Raw genomic sequence first — 20,297 nt, 5'->3', positions numbered from 1 at the left:
TGTTCGTTTGTTTCTTCATATTCATATTTTTTGTAGTGAATTTTTCAAACTCCGAAAAATATTTCACATCACTGAATTATATATATGATGCAAGAAGCAATTCTTCAATCTTTACGTGCCGAACGACTTGAAGTTGCAGCAGACGAGTCTATGTATAACCTACGTCCCCTACTACTTAGCGTTCAGCCAATCAGGCGACGCCGGTCACGAATGTCCACGAACCTTGCGAACGTGCACGAACCTGCTCACCGTTGCTCACGAGGAGAGTTACCCGCTCTTCTCCGTATCATTCAGTAGTGAAACCTGCTCGGGTGAAGACTTAACTGGAACCTGTCGTCGATACAACACCAACAGCGCTCTGACAAGAATTGTTCGGACCCTCCGATTGCATAAATAACGCAGCCACTGGAATTATTCGATTTTAATGAGGGACGTAGTTTTGTCCGTGGAAAACAAAAATGGCAGTAAGTACTTGATAAGAGCAACGGAGGGAAAGACTATCTTTGTGAAAAGGGCACGGACAGGTCTGTGCATGTCATGTCATGTTGCGTCACGTCGCTCGCGTCGCGTAGTGAATTCGATAGCTCGATCGCGAACATAAAGATCTGTTCAAAACATAGATAGATTCTTTTTCCTTGATCCACTTGAGTCTCCACTCAAGTTAACAACAAAGCAGGCTTCGCAGGTTACCAAGCCGTACAGGTGCGAGCACACGTGCTTCGTCAAGTGTCATCGCGCTATCCCCTCGGCGATCGCGACCCCCCATGCGTTCTCGTGAAGGTAGAAACGAAATCGCGTCAGTCGACCTGATAAATTGCTTGGTGGCGACGACAGGGGAGAATCGGGAACTGTGAATACATCGTAGCACTGACAGCACCGGTCTCTGTTGTATCTGTCGCAAAGTGAATGCAAAGCGCTGTGATGCGGCAGAGTGGCGAACGAAGAAACGTGCGAGAGAGAAGTTTCTGGAGCTTTCCGGAGCTTTCTACGAGCACTGCATGAAACCGTATATGCGTCACATTCAAGCGCTAATGACGATTCACCTGTTACTCGATCGGTTTTTCTTTTATGTGATTACTTGAAACAGGAGTATTTTATATTGCTGTTATTTATATAATAATCATTTATCTCTTATATTTTATTTTTTCTTCGAATGTTTTGCAAAATTATCAAAAATTAATGTTCCTCTTTAAACCGAAAATTGCTCCTTAAATTGAAAGCCTTTAAAATTCCTTTAAGATCCTTTAATAAGTTTAAATCTTTAAAATTCTTTTGAGATTCCTTTGTTTATTAAATTTAAGTCTCTCCTTTCTCCCTCCCTCTCTCTCTCTAAAATTCCTTTAAAATCACTTATTCTTTTAATACTAGATTTACGGGACCCGTTAATTTGACGAGTTTCGGATTTTACGAGCAAAAGTACAGAAACTATTATTATTATTTCCTAGCAATTTTTGTTGATTTTTATTAGTGGGATGATACGATTATCCAAATTATTCATTTATTCTTCAGACTTCTAATTTTGAAAATCTCTATGTCGTATACCTATTTCTTCGAATATCTGTCAAATTGTTCCGTAAATCTAGTGTTAAGTATGAAATGTGAATAAGTGCGAGAGTTCTTTGTGGACTGTGAAAGAATTTGCGCTGCAGTTGACGATACGTCAATATACAGTGTAATAAATCAAGAGAGAATGCGTTACTCTTACATCAAACTCGATTAACGACAGGTCCAAGTAATCGTATTACATAATGGGAGCTTGAGTGAGGGAGAAAGAGAGAGATTTATCTATTATATCGCATACATTTAAACTACACCCACGCATCTTTCGGAACAATGACGTTACATGTGTTGATATTGTGGTTTATGGCTAATAAAAGATGCCTGTGTGAGATCTGTAAAAGTCAGGAATTCGTAGCATTTGTCTATAATATTTAACGGAATATTCGGTTTGAACGTCGATGAGTCATCCACCGTTGGTGGTTCGCGTCTCATGCGCATGTCACTTGTTGCTCAAGCTCGTCGTTAAGCAGGTCGAATTATTCTTAAGTTAAATATTGTGCTAATAATAAAAATTAATTAATCTTGTACTGATCGTTTTTTTTTCTTCTTTTAAATTATAATCCTACTTGTTACATAAATAATAATGGTTGCATATGTACAAAAGAATTCTTAGGAACGATTTCGTTCAGGACTCTTTTCCGACTCGAAATAATAATTTCTGTACTATAAAGCGGTTTCGCAAAAATTGAAGCGAACTCGACGGTGTTAAAATGTAGAGAGGTGAGTCATCATTGTATCAACTTCATATAAAACTCGTTTGGTGAGACTTTGATCATTAATTTTCTATTTAATTAAGTTAATGAAAGAAAAGACTACAGCGAGAAAGGAGGAAGGGCAGGGGGCGGAATCAAGCAATTTGTGAATTATGCCTAACAAGTGTGTTTCGTGAGTATTGAAAATTGTGCGAAATGGTTTTACCACGATTTAAATTCACAAAAATAAACGCATGATTCTACAAATTTACAATTCTATAATGTAGTTTTTATAAATAATACAAAGATGTTCGCGTGAAAATATGTAAAGTAAATGTCCCAGTTATTAAACATGTAATGATTGAATTTTATAAAACATAATTATAATTGTTATTTATTATTTTATTTCCATATTATTTTTCGATTGCTGACAAACAAAAGTTTTCTATAAACGTTAGTTTTGTTAACAATTTCATTAATTATTCATAAATGAAAATACAAAACTGATTGTGCTTTCTTATTAGTTTAATCATTGGGACATTTACCTTACTTGAGTAGAACAGGGAATTATAATGACGGAAAAAACTGATCGCATCGTAAATGAAAATGATTTTTTTAAATAATTTTCTCACATCACTTTGACACGTCATCGTGATTTTTTATTCTGCGTAAGTAAATTTTTTTGCCGTGCTTCGACGGGTAGCAATGAAACAAAGTGCTTTCTAAAATTCAGCAAGGAAATACTTTTCAAGATGGAAGGAACGAACGGTGTGTGCGAGGTTGGCAGCGCGCCATTTTGTAACTTCTGTGAATTATTTCATCATCTCTTTCTGTATCAAAGTGATTCGCGGCGAGAAAATTTTCGGAGAGATTCGGTAGATTTTTGCGGAAAAACGTGAAAGGGAGCAGAGAAAACATCTGATCTTGACCTCAAAACAAATAATGCGTCACTCGCGATTACACGCGCAGTGATTTTCGGTTATCACCGACGGATGTGTAGCGAACGTAGTATTACGCGTCCGAGATAACTGACGTCGTATCGCGTCATTTCGACGTCTTCGAGGCATCGGACGTCTCTCTCGATGAATCGAGGAGCTTGCAATCGTAAACGAAAATCCGTGAAACGATAGCAGCTCTCTCGGCTCGTCGGACTCCGATCACTACAAGATGGCGGCTCGCGCGACACGTTATGAGTCATCCACCTGTTGCCTTGCTCTTTTCGTTCACTGAGGGAGAATCTCGGCCGGGCGAACAGCTGGGGAATCGCATCGAGATAATGCGTGCACGCATACCGACGGCGCGAAATATATCCTGTAGGCGTGTAAAGCGACACGATCAAGGGTCGTTCGATTTTAAGATTAATATCGTTATTTATTTCGTCACGATGTATTAAATCATCAACAAGGGGAGATAATGAATTTGTTATTCTACAAACATCCACACGGCACACGCACAGCGTACATACCGCTTGAATGAACGTTTTTCGTTATCAGTTATGTATAGAGACTCGTAATATCTCCAGTTTATGCAATTTTAGATTAAATCGTGTCTGGATAATCGCGTCATGTTTGTTGATTAAGAAAATTAAAAAAACTATCCAAACTACTTTTTTATTGCAATTTGATATTGAGTTTATCCACATAGCAGAAATGTCCCAAATACATCATACATCAGGGATATCTTGAAGATTTCATATATCCCAAATATATCAGAATGTCTCTATGATATATTTTGGACACCTTTGCTGTGTGAGTTATTATATGTTATTAATCTTTCATACTTTTGACACATTGACTACGGACGTATCATACAAAATATTCTAACAATTTTTTCTTACGTCATTATAATGCTATAAATAATTAATTGTAAAAAAAGTAATTCCTGTACCAAGAATATATTTTCATGGAGTAAGGTCTGCAGTCAAAGTGTTAAACATTTGTTTAACTTTTATTGTAGCTCTTAACACTTTGACGAATGCTGTCACATGATTTCATTCATCACACATGATTTCATTTTGTCAGTAGATATTATCGAAATGTTTTCGATGATAACAGTTCAAACTTATAATATTATAAGATAAATGCCCCAATAATTGAACTAATAAGAAAGCACAATCAATTTCTTTAGTATATTTTTATTAATAAACAATTAATAGAATTACTAATAGAACTAACGTTTATATAAAACTTTGGTTTGTCAACGATAAAAAATAATAGGAAATAAAATAATCCATAAATATTAATTATAATTTTAATGGCATACTAGATAATGCCGATTATACCAATAATTGAACTGAAAAATGAATTACCTAATTACCAAATAATACAGACTCAATGATTAAATGCTCATTAAGTAATATTACAAATTGTTTAAAGAAATATTTTTTAATATAAAGTTTAAAGAAATATTTTTTAATATAAAGTTTAAAGAAATATTTTTTAATATAAAATTTCAAAGACTTTTTTAGAAATATTAAATACGTATGTATTATTAATATTCCAATCATTGGGATATGTTCAATTACTGGGACATTTATCTTAGCTGTATAAAATTAAGTGTTTCAAGTTTATATCGTTATACATAAAGATAAGATTTATGTATAATGTTTTTCTTCAGATATTATTTAAGCGAACTTTTAAAATCTGTCACACAGCGACAGTCAACAATTTTTCCAAAGTAAATTTGGCCGTCAAAGTGTTCAGTCGTGATGCACAAATACAAATATAATGCGTTCGACTAAGAAATACCTAAACTAGAACTGAAAAATGTACCAAGGATATGTGTATAGTTCAAATCCACGTTTTACGCTTTTAGCAAGAACAAATCTTACAACAATTGCCCAATATTTACGACTACTTGTTGATTTCTGTAAAGCTTTACGCTGTAAAGCTTTAAAATAATCTTACGAATAATTTATTTTATATGCAAAAAAATCTCAGTTGATGCAACCGAATAGGAACTAACTGATAATTAGATGATCAGAAGCGATATATCTCTGTTATAAAAACTAATATTCCTGTTGTCGCAACCGAAAATATTCGTCGAACATTCAACGATATTAGAACTCAGTTGAGGCAACTGAGAACAATTGATTATATATATATATACAGAAGCCTCATAAAGGAATTTCTTTGTTCCTATAGTCGAGTTTTCGTCTGATCCTTGAGCAACCGGAATATTCGGCTGCACTAATGAAATTGTTTTTTCCGTATACATCAAGAAGTTTACGATTATTAAGATAAGATTTATATATAACTTATATATAATTATGTATGAAATTAAATACTCACGATAGCTATTATCGTAGAGGCGATGCTTGAGGTACAGTTTATCGCGTTGCATGCATCAGCCGCAAGAAAGTATACCACACGTTATCGCGAGATATAGGTTAAAAAGGACGAGTAGATTTTTGATAATTGTTGCGTTACTAATATTGAAGCATTGAATATATTTTTCATATGTTATTTCATTCATAACAAATCTGAGGAAAAAATATATTATTTCTCGTAAAAGTAAACTTAAATTTTATATAAACATTAGTTTTGTTTATAAATCTATTAATTATTTATTAATAAAAATCCCGATTTCTTTTTTTACGGACGTTTTCTGAAAATCACGCCTATATGGAGCGGTTAAGTTCGCGAATAATTGAGCAACGTAATGTACTTGATGTTTTATCCTGAACGTAAATGACTTTTACGAAGACTAGTTGTTTGTCTCCTCGCTTTCATGCCGTGCGTACATTAACATTTTTGTCCGTTTGTTTAGAAAATAGCATATAAACATTAATCGTACGATGAGTAGCAGTTAACACACGTTTAATAAGGAAAATATGTTGAAAAATGAGCACACAATAATAACCAACGTTATCAATTAACTGTAGCAATAATTTAATCTGACTCGGTACTACAAACAAATTTGTCACGGTAAACTTTCCGATTTTATATTTATTTATTTAAGTTTCCTTTGCACTATCTTTTTAAAAACGGCGAGTGTGGGCAAGGAATAATTAACTTTGTATTTTTACACGTAATAATGTAACATTATTACGTTTCAAGATATCAAATTGATATGAACAATAACAATATTTTCTTGTGTCCGCATTTTTTCAGCGTAAAAACCAGACTTTATCTCCGTCACGTAGGCAAGGGTTGGTAAGAAAACGGCGATACAAGCGTTGTGTGTGTGTGTGTGTTGTTTGTGTGTGTGTGTGTGTGTGTGTGTGTGTGTGTGTGTGTGTGTGTGTGATGCGTCAATGATTGCGTAGCAGTTACTAACTTGTGCTGAGAGACGACATGTATAATGCAAAAAATAGCAAAGCGACATGACGGTGACGCTTTTCTGTCAAGGTCGCAGTCTTATCGCACGGAGCAAAATTTTTTTTATATTTAATACACTTAATTTCAAAGACATCGTGTCGATTCAAAGATATTCGTCGACTTTTCGTCTATTGAAATGTGGTAAGAACAAGCTAACATTTGATTTGAGAAGTACAATTATTTGACTTTTTATATAATTCAATCGTTTAATAAAGAAATATTTTTTTCATGTAATATTTTAATATTACTAAATAGCTTTATTAATTTGTTTAAATAAATTAAATACATAAAATACATGCATATATGTATATATATACAATAAACATGAAAGTACGTATATATATGAACAAAGTAGTAAAGCTTTTTAGTAAAATAAAAAAATTACGTGAAACAACCTTTTTTACTATACCATCATAAATTATAGGAAAAAAAAGAATACATTTGTTTTTTTCTTTATATACACATGTACGTCCCCTATTGACGATGATCGGACAAATGCTTTAAATATGACTTGATAATATTCTTATAGCTCTTATGCTTTTATAACATATCAAAACATTATAACATCTCAAAAATATTATTTTGTCACACTGGCAAGCTAAGGCACTGGAGATAAGATAAAAATAATCAATAAATAATAAATATTAGCAAAATAGCGAATCATTTGTATCACGATTGCTTCTGGATTTTTAAGTAGTTTATTCATTTAAACCAAAATCCATAATTGGGAGAGAAGAAGAAGAGGATAGGGGCCTATTCTATAACGTTTAATGATGTCGTTATGTATCGCTGCGCAGTTATTTCATAATACAAAAAATCTGCACAATAATACATAACGATGTCGTTAAAAGTTATAGAATATACCTCTTAGTCCAAACTTTCTTGCGCAAGAAACTATTATTTCAAAAACTATTCTATAAAAAAAAGTCATGAATATTTTCCTTACTTTCTATCAACTTTTTCATAGTAAAATTTCGCGATTTTTTGGTTACATTATGTGTAATGGTTTTATTTAAAATGCACGAAAAATTACTTATTGTTATTTTGGCTTTAGAAAGATTAGCACGGTAGCTTCATCAGATATCAGATATCTTTGTGACAAGCGATGTGTTAACTTCAGGTATATGATTCATCTATCATTATCAGGACGCAGCATAGTGAGATCGAATGAAGTTTCATATTTCACTTCTCTTTAATGAAAGCTAAGTTTTTGAAAGCTTCTTTGATGAAAGTTTTTAATGAAATTTAACACAATTTGTCGAGTTAAATTTCTGTTTTCTGCTTTTTTTTCTAAATTAGATCTAGAAATTTTTTTTATCAGTAACTGAAAATAGTAGATAACTTATTCCATATCATCTAATTTAACATCAGACATACAGATATTGAGATATTGTAATTAAATATATAAACTCTGATTATAGATTTGAAAAAAGTTATTCAAACTGGCACAGACTCACTTTACCTTAATTTAACAAACAAGATTAATTGAAATAATGCCTAATTTTTGTAAAAACTACTGAATTAAATAAAACTAAATTATTACTATTATGTTATCAATTTTTTTATTATTGTTCTTGAAGTAACAAGTCTTTAGCTTCCATATTTATCGGAATTGTTTGATTGAAAAAAATTTTTCTTTAAATATAACTTTTTATGTCTGATTTAGAAGGGAAGTAAAAGAAACAAAAATTTGGTTTGACAAAAGTTATTATAAGTTCCATTAGCTTCTATAAAAACAGCATCAATATGGGTTTAAATTTCGAGATGGCAGCCTATCTTGAAATATGAAATTTTATTTGTTCCCACTATACGCCATATAAATTTTCCGTAATAACAGCAAACATTGTTAGGATCTACGTTTGGCCTTCTTTCATTTACTGTATTCAGAGTTTAATTCTGGACAGAATTTTATTTATAATTTTGTGTCGTATAAAGACAAGGAATATTTTAGATAATATTACAATAAATTACAGATGTATATGTATATAAAATATAAATATGTATTTGGAATATAAAATTTATTTGATTATGATAAATTGAATATTAGAATATATATTAGAATTTAGACTAAACAAATATGGAGTACAATTAATGTGATAATTTTTTTACTTCATAGGTAACTGATTGTGCTAAAATAATATAGTATTGCATTATTTATAATACATTTCGCTAAATATTTGTTTGCATCTGACCGATAAATAATTTGTTTTGATTCTTCTTCATCAAAAGCTAAAATAATGCTTCTGGATATGTTGCAGATCTCATGTAAAATGGATTACGATTGTCCTAATGGACAATACTGCTATGACTCTTCTTCTTGTGTCAATTTTACCCGATGTATAGCATTCAACCGTCAAGAAGCTGCAGTTCCTGCACGCGACGGTTCTCAGTGTGGACCTTGCTTGAAAGGGTAAGAAAGTCCCTACATTATTTTCGTCTTTTCGTGTAATAAGTCGCGTATTCTTCACTACATCATATCGATTTTCATATCTGTCATAGTATATAAACGACACTGATAGCCAGCTTGCACACCTCATTGCGAAATCTGCTTATCAATAACCTTCCCAAAGTATATACTTAACCGCGTGTTACGTGCTGTATGTAATAGTTGTATCCCTGTAAGAGGATTTCCTCTTTGAAAAAGGAAATCCTTTGAAAGAGGAAATCCTCTTTGAAAGCGATTTAATATGAGTTTTTCATATGCAGCACATTAAAGAAATTATAATTTTGTCGATATATACAACATTCAAGATGCAACATTTAGGCCAAGTTCCACAACATCTGTTTAATATTACTACAGATTAAGTCCCAATAGTGATTGGTTAATTCTGATTAACTCTTCTTAATGTCAAATGCGATTAGTCAAGTCCAATGGAATAACCAGCCAGTTAAATTAACTGGAAGTTGTGGAACTGGACTTTAGAAGTGCGCTTATTTTTAAAACATCGTCTTTACTTGGCATATTGTCTTGTCGAAATGACTGTCATGAAGGTAGGATATTTTGTGGCAAAAACTCGAGCTAATAGAATTGTTCATTGCGTTGTTGGACATGGAAACATATGAGAACTTGAATTTTATCCATATTTTTCAAGTTTGTCATTCATTTTGGTATATCAGAAAGAAGAAGCAGATGATAAATTAGAAAAAATTTTAAAACAAATTCCATATATGTCAATAACGTAAAAGCGATAATAAAAGGCTCGAACGAGCTTTTTGACACCACAGAAAAGCATTTTGGAGTATGATATATAAGAGAGATCAGAGTTAAATGTCCTATATTTTAGTATTTCAAAGTTTCAACTTCTCAGGCAACTAGTTGTTATGACTGACTCTATAAACATGATAGAGGCAATCTTCTTATATATTAATGCAACTCTATGAATTGTATATTCTGTTTTGTAATAACCAAAATACGAATATGCAGCAACAGAGCCATCTTATCCTGATATCTTGGTTCAATTGTCCAATAGCTTAGGCCACGTATGAAATATGTATCTTAATTAGACTCCAGAGACTCCGTGAAAAGTTTCCTGCCTTAATTATGAGCCAACTTTACCTTGTTCGCCCATATTTCTATTTTCATTTTATGAATGAAAATTGCATTTATTATCAAAAACAATATATCATACACTTGCAAAAAATTTTATTAACTAATAATACATTTAATTTTATTAAATGTTAGATGTACAATTATACATGAATATTGAAATAAAATAATATTATCTCATTTCGTTAGATGAATTAATATAATAGAAATTAATATAATATTTTCATGTTTATTCAATAATTTAGATAACAAGCGACAAGTGTCGCTACAAAATTTCAATTTAGTCTATTGAATTGCGGATCGCAAAATGTGCATTTCATTAGAATAATATCGTATGACAATAACTATCAATTCTAATAGTAATCATGTGCACTAAGAGTGTATCTCGACTGATATAACAAAACTCTCTTCTTATCATATCTTTGATATGTTAAGGACGTTGTAGAACAACGGATTATCTCACACAGCAGAGGTGTTCAAAATATATCATAGGGATATTCTAAAGATATATTTGGGATGTGTGATATCTTCAAGATATCCTTATGATATATTTGGGACATTCCCGCTGTGTGGGGTAGGACAACGGTTCAATAAACTTTTAGATAGCACAGAGAATTCTAAGCATTCAATCGTATGTCACCAATTCTGAGTTCATTTTTAGATACAAAAATAATTTTTTTCATTGAACTGAACTCTGAAGAATTCTTTTTACATTTGAAAAGGAACTCAGAATTGGTGACATATAACTGAATTCTTTTTGAATTTTTTTTTTGAATTCTCTGTGCTATCTGGGCTTCCACTTTGTATGAAGTTAATTTTCTTGTTTAATATTTTATAGATTTTATGCTGCAATTCTTGAGGAAGGAGTTGAACAATTTTGTCAAAAAAATCCGATTCCACACACAGAAATAGACGCAGGTGAGTGTGTTTGTATGTGTGCATGTATACTTCCTTGCGAAACGATTTGAACACTTTCTTCTGACGAAGTTAGAAGCTCATAAAATAGTCATATATGCGCGAGTCGTTACTCATTTAATACTAACTTTGTCAGAAAAAAAGGGTTCAAACTATTTCACAACCGAGTGTGCATTATACCGTTTTCTTTTAGTATATAATTTTTTTAAATAAATATATAAAAGTAATTATTTACATGCTCGATTGGTTTAAGTACAATTAAAATCGCCCTAATAGAGTCAACGTTATAAAATATTCACAACTACACTTTAAACGTACGCCTTATCAGTAATTCCCATACAGCACAGTAATGTTGAATCAATGTTGATAGAATATTGAATTGTAATAATGTCAATATTGCAGCAACATTGAGAAACATTGAATCAACGTTGTACAAACCTTGATATAATGTAAAAATGTCCGCGATTGTTGATTTTTCCTTAACATTTCAACGTCTTATTTATTCTTATTGTTTCATAAAAAATACTAATTCCTAATTTTCTCATGTCTTATAACTGCTAGAAACCGAAGATTGTCGAACACACTCTAAAACTTTCGTGAATCCTCTCTCAATAATTTCGAATCCGAAGCGATATGTCATCATCCATCCTGACTGCGTTACTTAACCTAACGATCGAGCAGTACGTGGTACTGCTTTGGTAATTCCAATAATTCCAATGATGTTCTTACAATTTATGCTTATAAAATGTATACTTTTATAAGCATAAATTACATATAAGCATAAATTACGTGTTCACGGTATATTATAACGTTCTTAGCAAATACACGCGTTGATTCGCCTCTCTATTTTATTTAATATCTCTAAAGTTTATGTAATTATTTGCAAAATGACTTGACCATTCCTTCCAGTTTAATGTTTTTTATACATTTTTTTGTTATCGATACAGCTCAAACTCTATATAATAGAGAATATTATGAAATAAAAGAATATTCAAGGTTTGCACAAAATTACTTAAACACATTTCAATTTTACATATAAATAATAAGAAAAATATGTATGATTATAGTATATTGTAATATAATATGTGTAATACGTTTATATTAATATAATAAAATTTAATAATAATTTTATTATTATTATTATTATATAATAAAAAATTTTTCCTTGATATCAATAATATAATTTTCAATGCTCCTCAAATATTGTTGTAAAAAATTGTATTTTTTGTTCAATATATATTCAACATTGCAGCAATATCTTGTAATCAGTGTTGAAAAATCAACATAAATTCCATGTAGAAAAAACATTCACACTTCTATTTTCAATGTTACAACATCTCATCAAGATTTTTTCAACGTTCTGTGCTGTATGGGATTGTTTCTTCTTTATATTTCTTTACCCATTTATATTTTTTTATCATTTATATTTCTTTACCCATTGCTTTCATAATTTGCAGAATACAATTGGGATATTATTACAATATGGTACATTGTTTTTGCTTTGATTTTGATATTAAGTCTCATATATATCTACTTATTCTACACTAAAAAACGTAAGTATTAATTTCTTGTTAATATATTATTTTATGCATGTTTTCTTTGTTGAGCACTTTTTTTTATATGTAACCAATAATTACGCTGTTAACAATCTGTGCCAAAAATAAATTGATCTAACAAAGGTTGCACTATATAAAAGGACATATGGTGATAAATGTATTCTGTGTAAATGTATAAAGTTGGTGCTATGAAGATTGTTGTTTTTAAATAATGGTATATCATTTTATGTCAATTGGTTTTTATTATTTTGCGCGTAGAAGAATTAAAATAGCACACTTGAAAAGTATATACTGTGCGCAAGTATTTTGTATTATATATTTTCATATATAAACGTTTGGTGTACGAACATTTAGTGTGTGTATTATGTTTTTATTAACACGTTTACTGTTGTACGTCTATTGCTAATATCAGGCAAAGACTGGGTTTAATGTTACAATCCTTTTTCATCCAACAGAGCATATTTATTTATTACAGGCGTTTGTATATAAGTTTAGCATCATTTATAATTTCCATAAGACAATTATCTTCTGTTTTTGAAATTTTATAATTGTCTAATATCTTATATATAAATTATTCAATGTGTAAAAATTAGGGTTTGGAAATAACATGTCACTTGTAATACCGTTATTGTCACAAGTTATAGTAAATATTTAGAAAAAGTGACACTCTGATTTTTTTTACATTAGTATATATTGTAGGAATGATAATCATAAGTGATTTGCAGAAAGAATCAGGTAAAAAATTAATTGTCGAGATATAACAAAATAAATTTTAACTTTTTTCTTGTTAATTTAAATCTCGTTAAATTCTTGCTGAAATCCTTTGCCTCATTAAATTATTGAATGTACCATATACTAAAAACATTGTAAAGATTGGAAAAGATTACTATGCAAGAAGATGTCGTCTTATCTAAATATTTATTCAAGCTATTTTTTTCTATAGTAACGAACAACAATAACAATTTTATATTTAAAAACCAACTTACCAAACTTTGCTCCGAATACTTCCAATACTTTGCTTTAATATAAAATCATTGCACTGCAATAAGTCATTGCACATAATTGCACTATATGGGACTCATATACAAACTATGTTGTTTTCATGATAGTAATAGATTGCTTTGTAGTTATACATATTTAAAATGCTTGAGACAAAACAAGTAATCAATATTATTAATGCTTTTTGTTTAATTTTACAACTCTTTGTGTAAATTTAGAGTTTATAATAAATTTATAATAAATTGTTATTTAGATGACTGAACAAGCGATCTATTGATAGGATTAATTTTTAATTTTTCATGGTTTTAACATTTTTAGGAATTGTTCCTGAAACCCAGCAGTTAACGTGTTAATGAATAAAAATAAATACATATATCCGATATCACTATATCACTTTTTGAATGTCAAAACGTACGTAATAAAATTAGAATAAGACAAGTGTTTCAACGTTTGTGTAATAAAATTTGCAATATCCACCAAATTAATTGTACGAGTGAAAATATTGAGAATGTTTCTCTTCATAGAATACCCTGCACATATAAGTGAGGTCTTCAAAAAAAAATATTCTGAAATAAATGAACAAAAAGTAGCATTTCGTCAGGAAAACTCAAATCACTTTATACCCAATGCACCATCAGAAGTACCATACGACGTACGCAGTAAGTATATTTCATTTGACGTACGCATATGTGATTCGTGCATTTATTTAGTCTGCAATGGCACGAAAGTTTTATATATATTATTTTAGTTAGAGAAAATGTTTCGTTTCGATCAACTTAATTATTAAAAACAAATTAAACGATTTTAGATATAAAGTTTGTTATCAGTATAACAAGATGTTTAAATGTTTAAATGTTGAGCATGTAATAATGTCTTGAGAATAAGTCGATAATAATTAGTGATCAAAAGCGTGTTTTTGTTATATTCATCTTATAATCACACGCTTGAAAATTTTCTATAATTTTGGCAATAGCTAAAAATTTTTAGAAGTTATAATCATTTTATCATTCAGACATTTTGTACTTCATAAATCTTTGATCATATGCGTATGTGATCTTTAAACACACACACATTTATAACTTTTCATTTTCAGACGAATCTATTGAAAGGAATGAAGTATGCTGCCAGCCATTTTATAATAATGGGACAGCTATAGTTAATAATAAATCGCAAAACGCTGTTCCATTTCAGCCACCGAATTGGGTCGAAAATGCAGATTTATCGGGTGAAACCAACAATAACGCCCAATACTTTGCTCAACGTAACATATCTCGAATTAATCGTTTGTCAGAAGCAAGAAACGATCCTGAGAATAATGAGTAATACATAAATTTGTTTGCTTAATTATATAATATATTATTAGAACCAGCTTGCAGGTGCATAAAATAACTTTATTAATGATAAATACTTTATTTTAATAATACATAAATAATCTTAGAAATGCATGCGGAACATTTCAATCACTTTTAAGATATTTTCAATCAATAATTAAACTAATGATTGTATATTAAGATGTTTTAATAATATTGAATACTTCTGAGTGTCACACACACGTTGTTTCATATATCTAAATCTACATAGTTGTTTCGGACTTTAAAATTAATGACTATTGTATAAAAAGATTCTTTTACAACAATATAGAATTTTTAGCAAGAGAACTACAAGACTCTCGGAATCTTAGAGCCTGACTCAATGTCTCAGTCAGAGAAATTTACATAAAGTATTCTAACTTTTCGATATCTGGCAGGTGATAGAGTAACGTCATTTAACCATACGTTCTACAGTCACCTTTACCAATTGTAATAATGTTGAAATAATTCTACAAATTTATTTAATCTTGCATAAAATCTCAACTTTATCTCGAATGAATACTAACACGTTTCTGTATACGATCGTAATTTTGATTAACAATTGAAAATGATTGAAAAAGTGTTCAGAACGTTTTGCATCTATTTGTACGATTATTTATATATTGTTAATTAAAACATTTATTATGAGTGAATTTATCTTACGCATTTATGATTATCAGAGTTTGACTCTAATAATCTGTATTGTAGAATAGATTTACATATGCAGAGTTATTCCAAAATTTTCATGCTTACTACTTCACCATCATACACCAATCGATATTAAATTATACAGGATGTCTCACACTCTTCTCCGGGTATTTTGTGGGGACGTAGAATAGATTGAGGTAAACATAAAAGTCCTATACCGTTTTGCGATATTCGCAATAATTATCGAGATATTAATTGTAGAAAATTTGTGAATAATCACGCAGGATATGGTAAATGAGTTATAATAGCGACGACTGCCGTCGTGTACTTATACTTTAGGTCAAATTGTCAAAAAAGTCCTCTATCATTTTTTGCAAATAATCACATAGATTTTTAATTATTAATTAAAGAAGGTGAGTGCATTATCACGCAAAATCGTGCAATAATCTTCTTTAATTAATTATTAAAAATCTATGTGATTATTTGGAAAATGGTAGAGGACTTTTTTGCTCAATTTGACCTAAAGTATAAGTACACGACGGCAGTCGTCGCTACTATAACTCATTTACCATATTCTGCAAGATCATTTACAAGTTTTCTACAATTAATATCTCGATAATTATTGCGAATATTGCAAAACGGTATAGGACTTTTATATTCACCGCAACCTGTTCTACGTTCCCACAAAATGCCTGGAGGAGAGTGTGAGACATCCTGTATAATACAAATTTCATTTATTTTGATTATTCGATGATGTTTGTTAATTTTTTTGACAAACAATCTCAATAGACTGTACATAAATTTTACAGCAACTTTAAGTATATTAAATATATTAAAAATTTAGTAACGTTAAGTCCATAACTGATAACTGATCATATTGTATTAATATTTGTCACCTAGAATGACAAAATAAAGATACGAAAGAAATGATCAAAATTTTCGCCAAACAATGTCATGTTAAGTATAATATAAAAATCTAATATAAAAATCTGACAACTTTTAGTAAATTTGTTGCTGCATCAATATAACAAAAAAATTTACATTTTATAATGTAAATTTAATAATAAATTCAATACACAGTACATTTTAATTTTTTTACAATTTAATTATATTTACTTTATAAATGTAATTAAAAGAACTATAAAGTTTCTATCATCGATTGTTGATCACGTTATAATTGTTATCACGTTATGATAAGCATGAAAGTCTATCTGGAAAGTGTTTATAAACTTGAGATTAATATAGGTGCTTATATAAAAATACTTGGTAATAAATATCGATGTATGTTATAGACAACTAGCCATCCTGATACCAGAACCAACTGTGGAACATGAGGATAACGCTAGGAACACTGCCCTAATGCAAATCAACGATAATGCTGACGATACTAATTCTACTAATTCTGCTAATGATGAAAGAAATGACAACGGAAATAGAAAAGATGGCACTAAAGTCAAGACTGTAGTGATTAATCAGAATATTACCATGAATGTGAACGTGTCAAATTAAGAAAATTATTGATCTACAGGTTAGTGTTGATTCACTAACATTGCAATATTGTATTGTGCTACTAGTCTTTACTATACGCATAATAATATAAAAAAACATTCATACATACCCACTAAGCATTGAACAAGAGTAGAGTAACATTACATTAATAGGTGCGTTCAACAAACTCAACAGTTGCACAACAGTTGAGCAATTTGTCAATGTAATTGGTTTAGATTTAGGGATCTAACAGTAAGAACCAATAATCGCTGATTGCTCACTGAGCGCTTTTTCTACTGAACGCACCTAATGTTATAATGTCTCACTTAACAATGTATCTGTTACATACAGGGTATTTACGAATTCCACCGACAAACTGATAGGATGTATTCGTGGTCAATAGAGAATCAAATTTTCATTATGTTTGGTCAGATCTGCCTTGCTACGGAGTTATTGAACGTGAAAGTCAGTGAAAATGAAATAAGATTATTATCAGTCGCTTCGCAAAGACAAGTCTGAAGTCATTATTATTCTTCTTCTTTTGTTTTTTACATTACGCTATGCTCCTTGTCAAACAAGTGATACGCAAGCTCTTGACGCTTATTTTCTTATTCTCAATATGTTTCTGGATTCTTCCGCGGTTACGCCGCTCAATGGTCCGCTGAATTGTGCATTGAAGTTAATGGAAAATTTCGAACACTTGTTGTAACTGCTAACAATACTCAAGAAAGTTGTTTTGCACTCTCTGTACCAATGTCTTTTTTACCAGAACGTTTCATGACTGCACTGACTTTCTCACCCGATATCTCCGTAGCGAGGCAAATCTTACCAAATAAACATGGTGAAAAATTGATCCTCTATCGACCACGAATACATCTTATCAATTTGTCGGTGGAATTCGTAAATACCTTGTATAATGTGTTATATTGTACTTATATTATTAAGTGGAAAAAAAATTATAACATTAACCTTTAGACTGCCGGGAAAGCCACTTTTGTGGCTTTTGAGTTTGGGTTAAAATACTACTATTTTTAGTGATATTTTAAATACTAAATATATTAAACATATATGTATATATATAGCCTAAACAATGTGTCTCCCCAGTGTCCGCTTCGCGCTTGTTCGCATTTACGTCGCCGAAACATATGAACTGATTATAATACTCCATTATGCATAACACCCTTTTTTAAATTATCATTTAAAAGAAATTTTATCATAATTCATAATAATTTTATCACAATTTATCAGAAAAAAGTTAACATAAAAAAATCAAAAATATAAAAGTAAAAAAATTATAAAAGAAGCAAAAAAGTAAAAAAAATACATAAATTAAACATTAAAAAACCAAACAAAAAAACTGCATGAATCTATATGTTTATATTTGTTTATATTTGTCAATATTGCGCTTAGAACTCAAAATTTCATAAATTTATGCTCAGAATTGGTATCAGCAATACTAAAAACACTATAATACACTATTTTTTTAAAAATAAACATTTTTATATTTGATCATGCGTTCCCTGCTGAGAATGCCACTTTTGTGCCTTTGCACAAATCTTAAAATTTTAAACCATATGTATGTTACTTATACAGACAAATTTTTTTAGGAAAAAACCACTTTTTTAATGAAAAAATGCCGGCAGCCTAAAGGTTAATGCAACGTTATTATTCATGTTTACTGGGGATACCCAGACAACTAATGTCTAAAATCAGGACATAAAACGTTTTAAAGATCATCTTGAAAATGTCTCAAACAATTTACGTATAAATGTCTTTAAGGCGTCTTAAAGATTATATTTAAGACGTCTCATGTCCCGATTTTAAACACTATGTTGTCTGAGTAGCAATTGTACATACAATATATCTCACAGTGTTGGGAAAGTTACTTTTTAAAAGTAACTTATTATCGTTACCGTTATTTTCGGTAAAAAGTAACTCGTTACCGTTACTCGTTACTGATCTTAAAATATAACGCGTTACCGTTACTTGAAAGTAACGATATTTTACTTCATTACTTTCCATTACTTTTTCTTGGTTTAAATCCAGAATTATAAGAAAGGAGCTAAGGTAAAATATAAATTGGACATAAGATTATTAGAAATATATTTATATTTAAATATTTTTATTATTTTATGTTATTAATTAATAAGCAAATTGACCACAAACTACGCGCAAATTTGCAACAAATTTGATAAAAAATCCACATCAAACCATAGGCATCTGTGTCCGCATTCAGCTACGGTTTTGACGACAGAACCTGCTGTCGGGCAATTGCTGCAAATTTGCAGCAAAAACCGCGCAGAGTCTGCCGCGCGACAAGATCTGCGTTGTTTCTGCTGCCAATTTGCCGTCAAATCATTACCGTTTCGTTACTAACACAAAAAAATAACGGCGTTACCTAATCGTTACTCAACAAAGTAACGATACCAGTAACGACGTTACAAGTAACGCGTTACTTCCCAATACTGAGTATTTCAAGTACCATATTACCTAAAGAGATTCTCTCTTAGTATATAATATTGTTGCGCCCGCGTTATCGGAGATGCATCGGTTTCGATGATCTCGATATAGAAAAGCGAAGGGGCGCGGTTGACAACGAGGAGTAACAACAACTGATAGAGAATAAACGACAGAGAGTTGACAACGAGATGCGAACGCAAGCAAACATGTCAATGCTTGACATCGAGATTATACAACGCTGTTAACGCTAAATAGTAAACGCTAAATAGTTAACGCTAAATAGTAAAGCTTCTCGTTCTTTTGTAATTATGTTGATTCATTTCCTCCGTGCGCAATCGCGAGTGCAAGCGCGAACGCAACAATATATTACATAGTACATATTTATTGCATAGATAAGTTTAATTATCTATGCAATTTAATTTATATCAAGTTAGTATCCCACATAGCACAAGATTTAAAAGATGTCCCAAAGACATTCAGAGGATTGCTAAATGTCCGTATAAGTCCTCAGAATATCCTAAAAATATTCCGCAGACTTCTAAATGTCGATACAAGTCCCCAAGATATCCCTTTAAGATCTTATGCTATGAAGGATATGTTTCTCAGTTAGTGTTAAAAAACTATAAGTTTATTTAAAATACCACTTTTCAAAGATATTATATATGTTTCAGTGGTTGTTCTATGGATAAGATATGGGTATGTAATAAGATATGACTAAGACCTTGTGTAATATGGTATTTTTTTTTTTTTTTTTTTTTTTTTTT

At 30.6% G+C, this 20,297-nt stretch overlaps 1 protein-coding gene across 3 annotated transcripts in view; it reads left to right on the top strand.

Annotated features, from left to right (window-relative positions):
- The first annotated feature begins 282 nt into the window (after positions 1-282).
- The window catches only part of LOC116844266, a 22,538-nt gene continuing 2,523 nt past the window's right edge, over positions 283-20,297 (top strand). Inside the window, exons 1-8 of one of the 3 annotated variants that reach the window (XM_032815559.1) lie at positions 283-464; positions 8,830-8,981; positions 10,957-11,036; positions 12,491-12,586; positions 14,113-14,247; positions 14,682-14,907; positions 16,878-17,113; positions 20,205-20,269. In XM_032815559.1, coding sequence (XP_032671450.1) covers positions 459-464; positions 8,830-8,981; positions 10,957-11,036; positions 12,491-12,586; positions 14,113-14,247; positions 14,682-14,907; positions 16,878-17,094 — 912 coding nt within the window. In that variant the 5' untranslated portion in view covers positions 283-458 and the 3' untranslated portion in view covers positions 17,095-17,113; positions 20,205-20,269. Of the gene's footprint in view, positions 465-8,829; positions 8,982-10,956; positions 11,037-12,490; positions 12,587-14,112; positions 14,248-14,681; positions 14,908-16,877; positions 19,193-20,204; positions 20,270-20,297 lie in introns of those variants that run through there. The other 2 variants (XM_032815561.1, XM_032815558.1) reach the window with 2 other exon arrangements.

This window comes from Odontomachus brunneus, unplaced genomic scaffold (assembly GCF_010583005.1).
Source record: "Odontomachus brunneus isolate Ranch 3 - 2012 unplaced genomic scaffold, Obru_v1 Obru_scaffold_040, whole genome shotgun sequence".
Lineage (NCBI taxonomy): Eukaryota > Metazoa > Arthropoda > Insecta > Hymenoptera > Formicidae > Odontomachus > Odontomachus brunneus.
The sequence above is the reverse complement of the archived record's forward strand: the minus strand, read 5'-3'. Positions and strand labels throughout refer to the sequence as shown.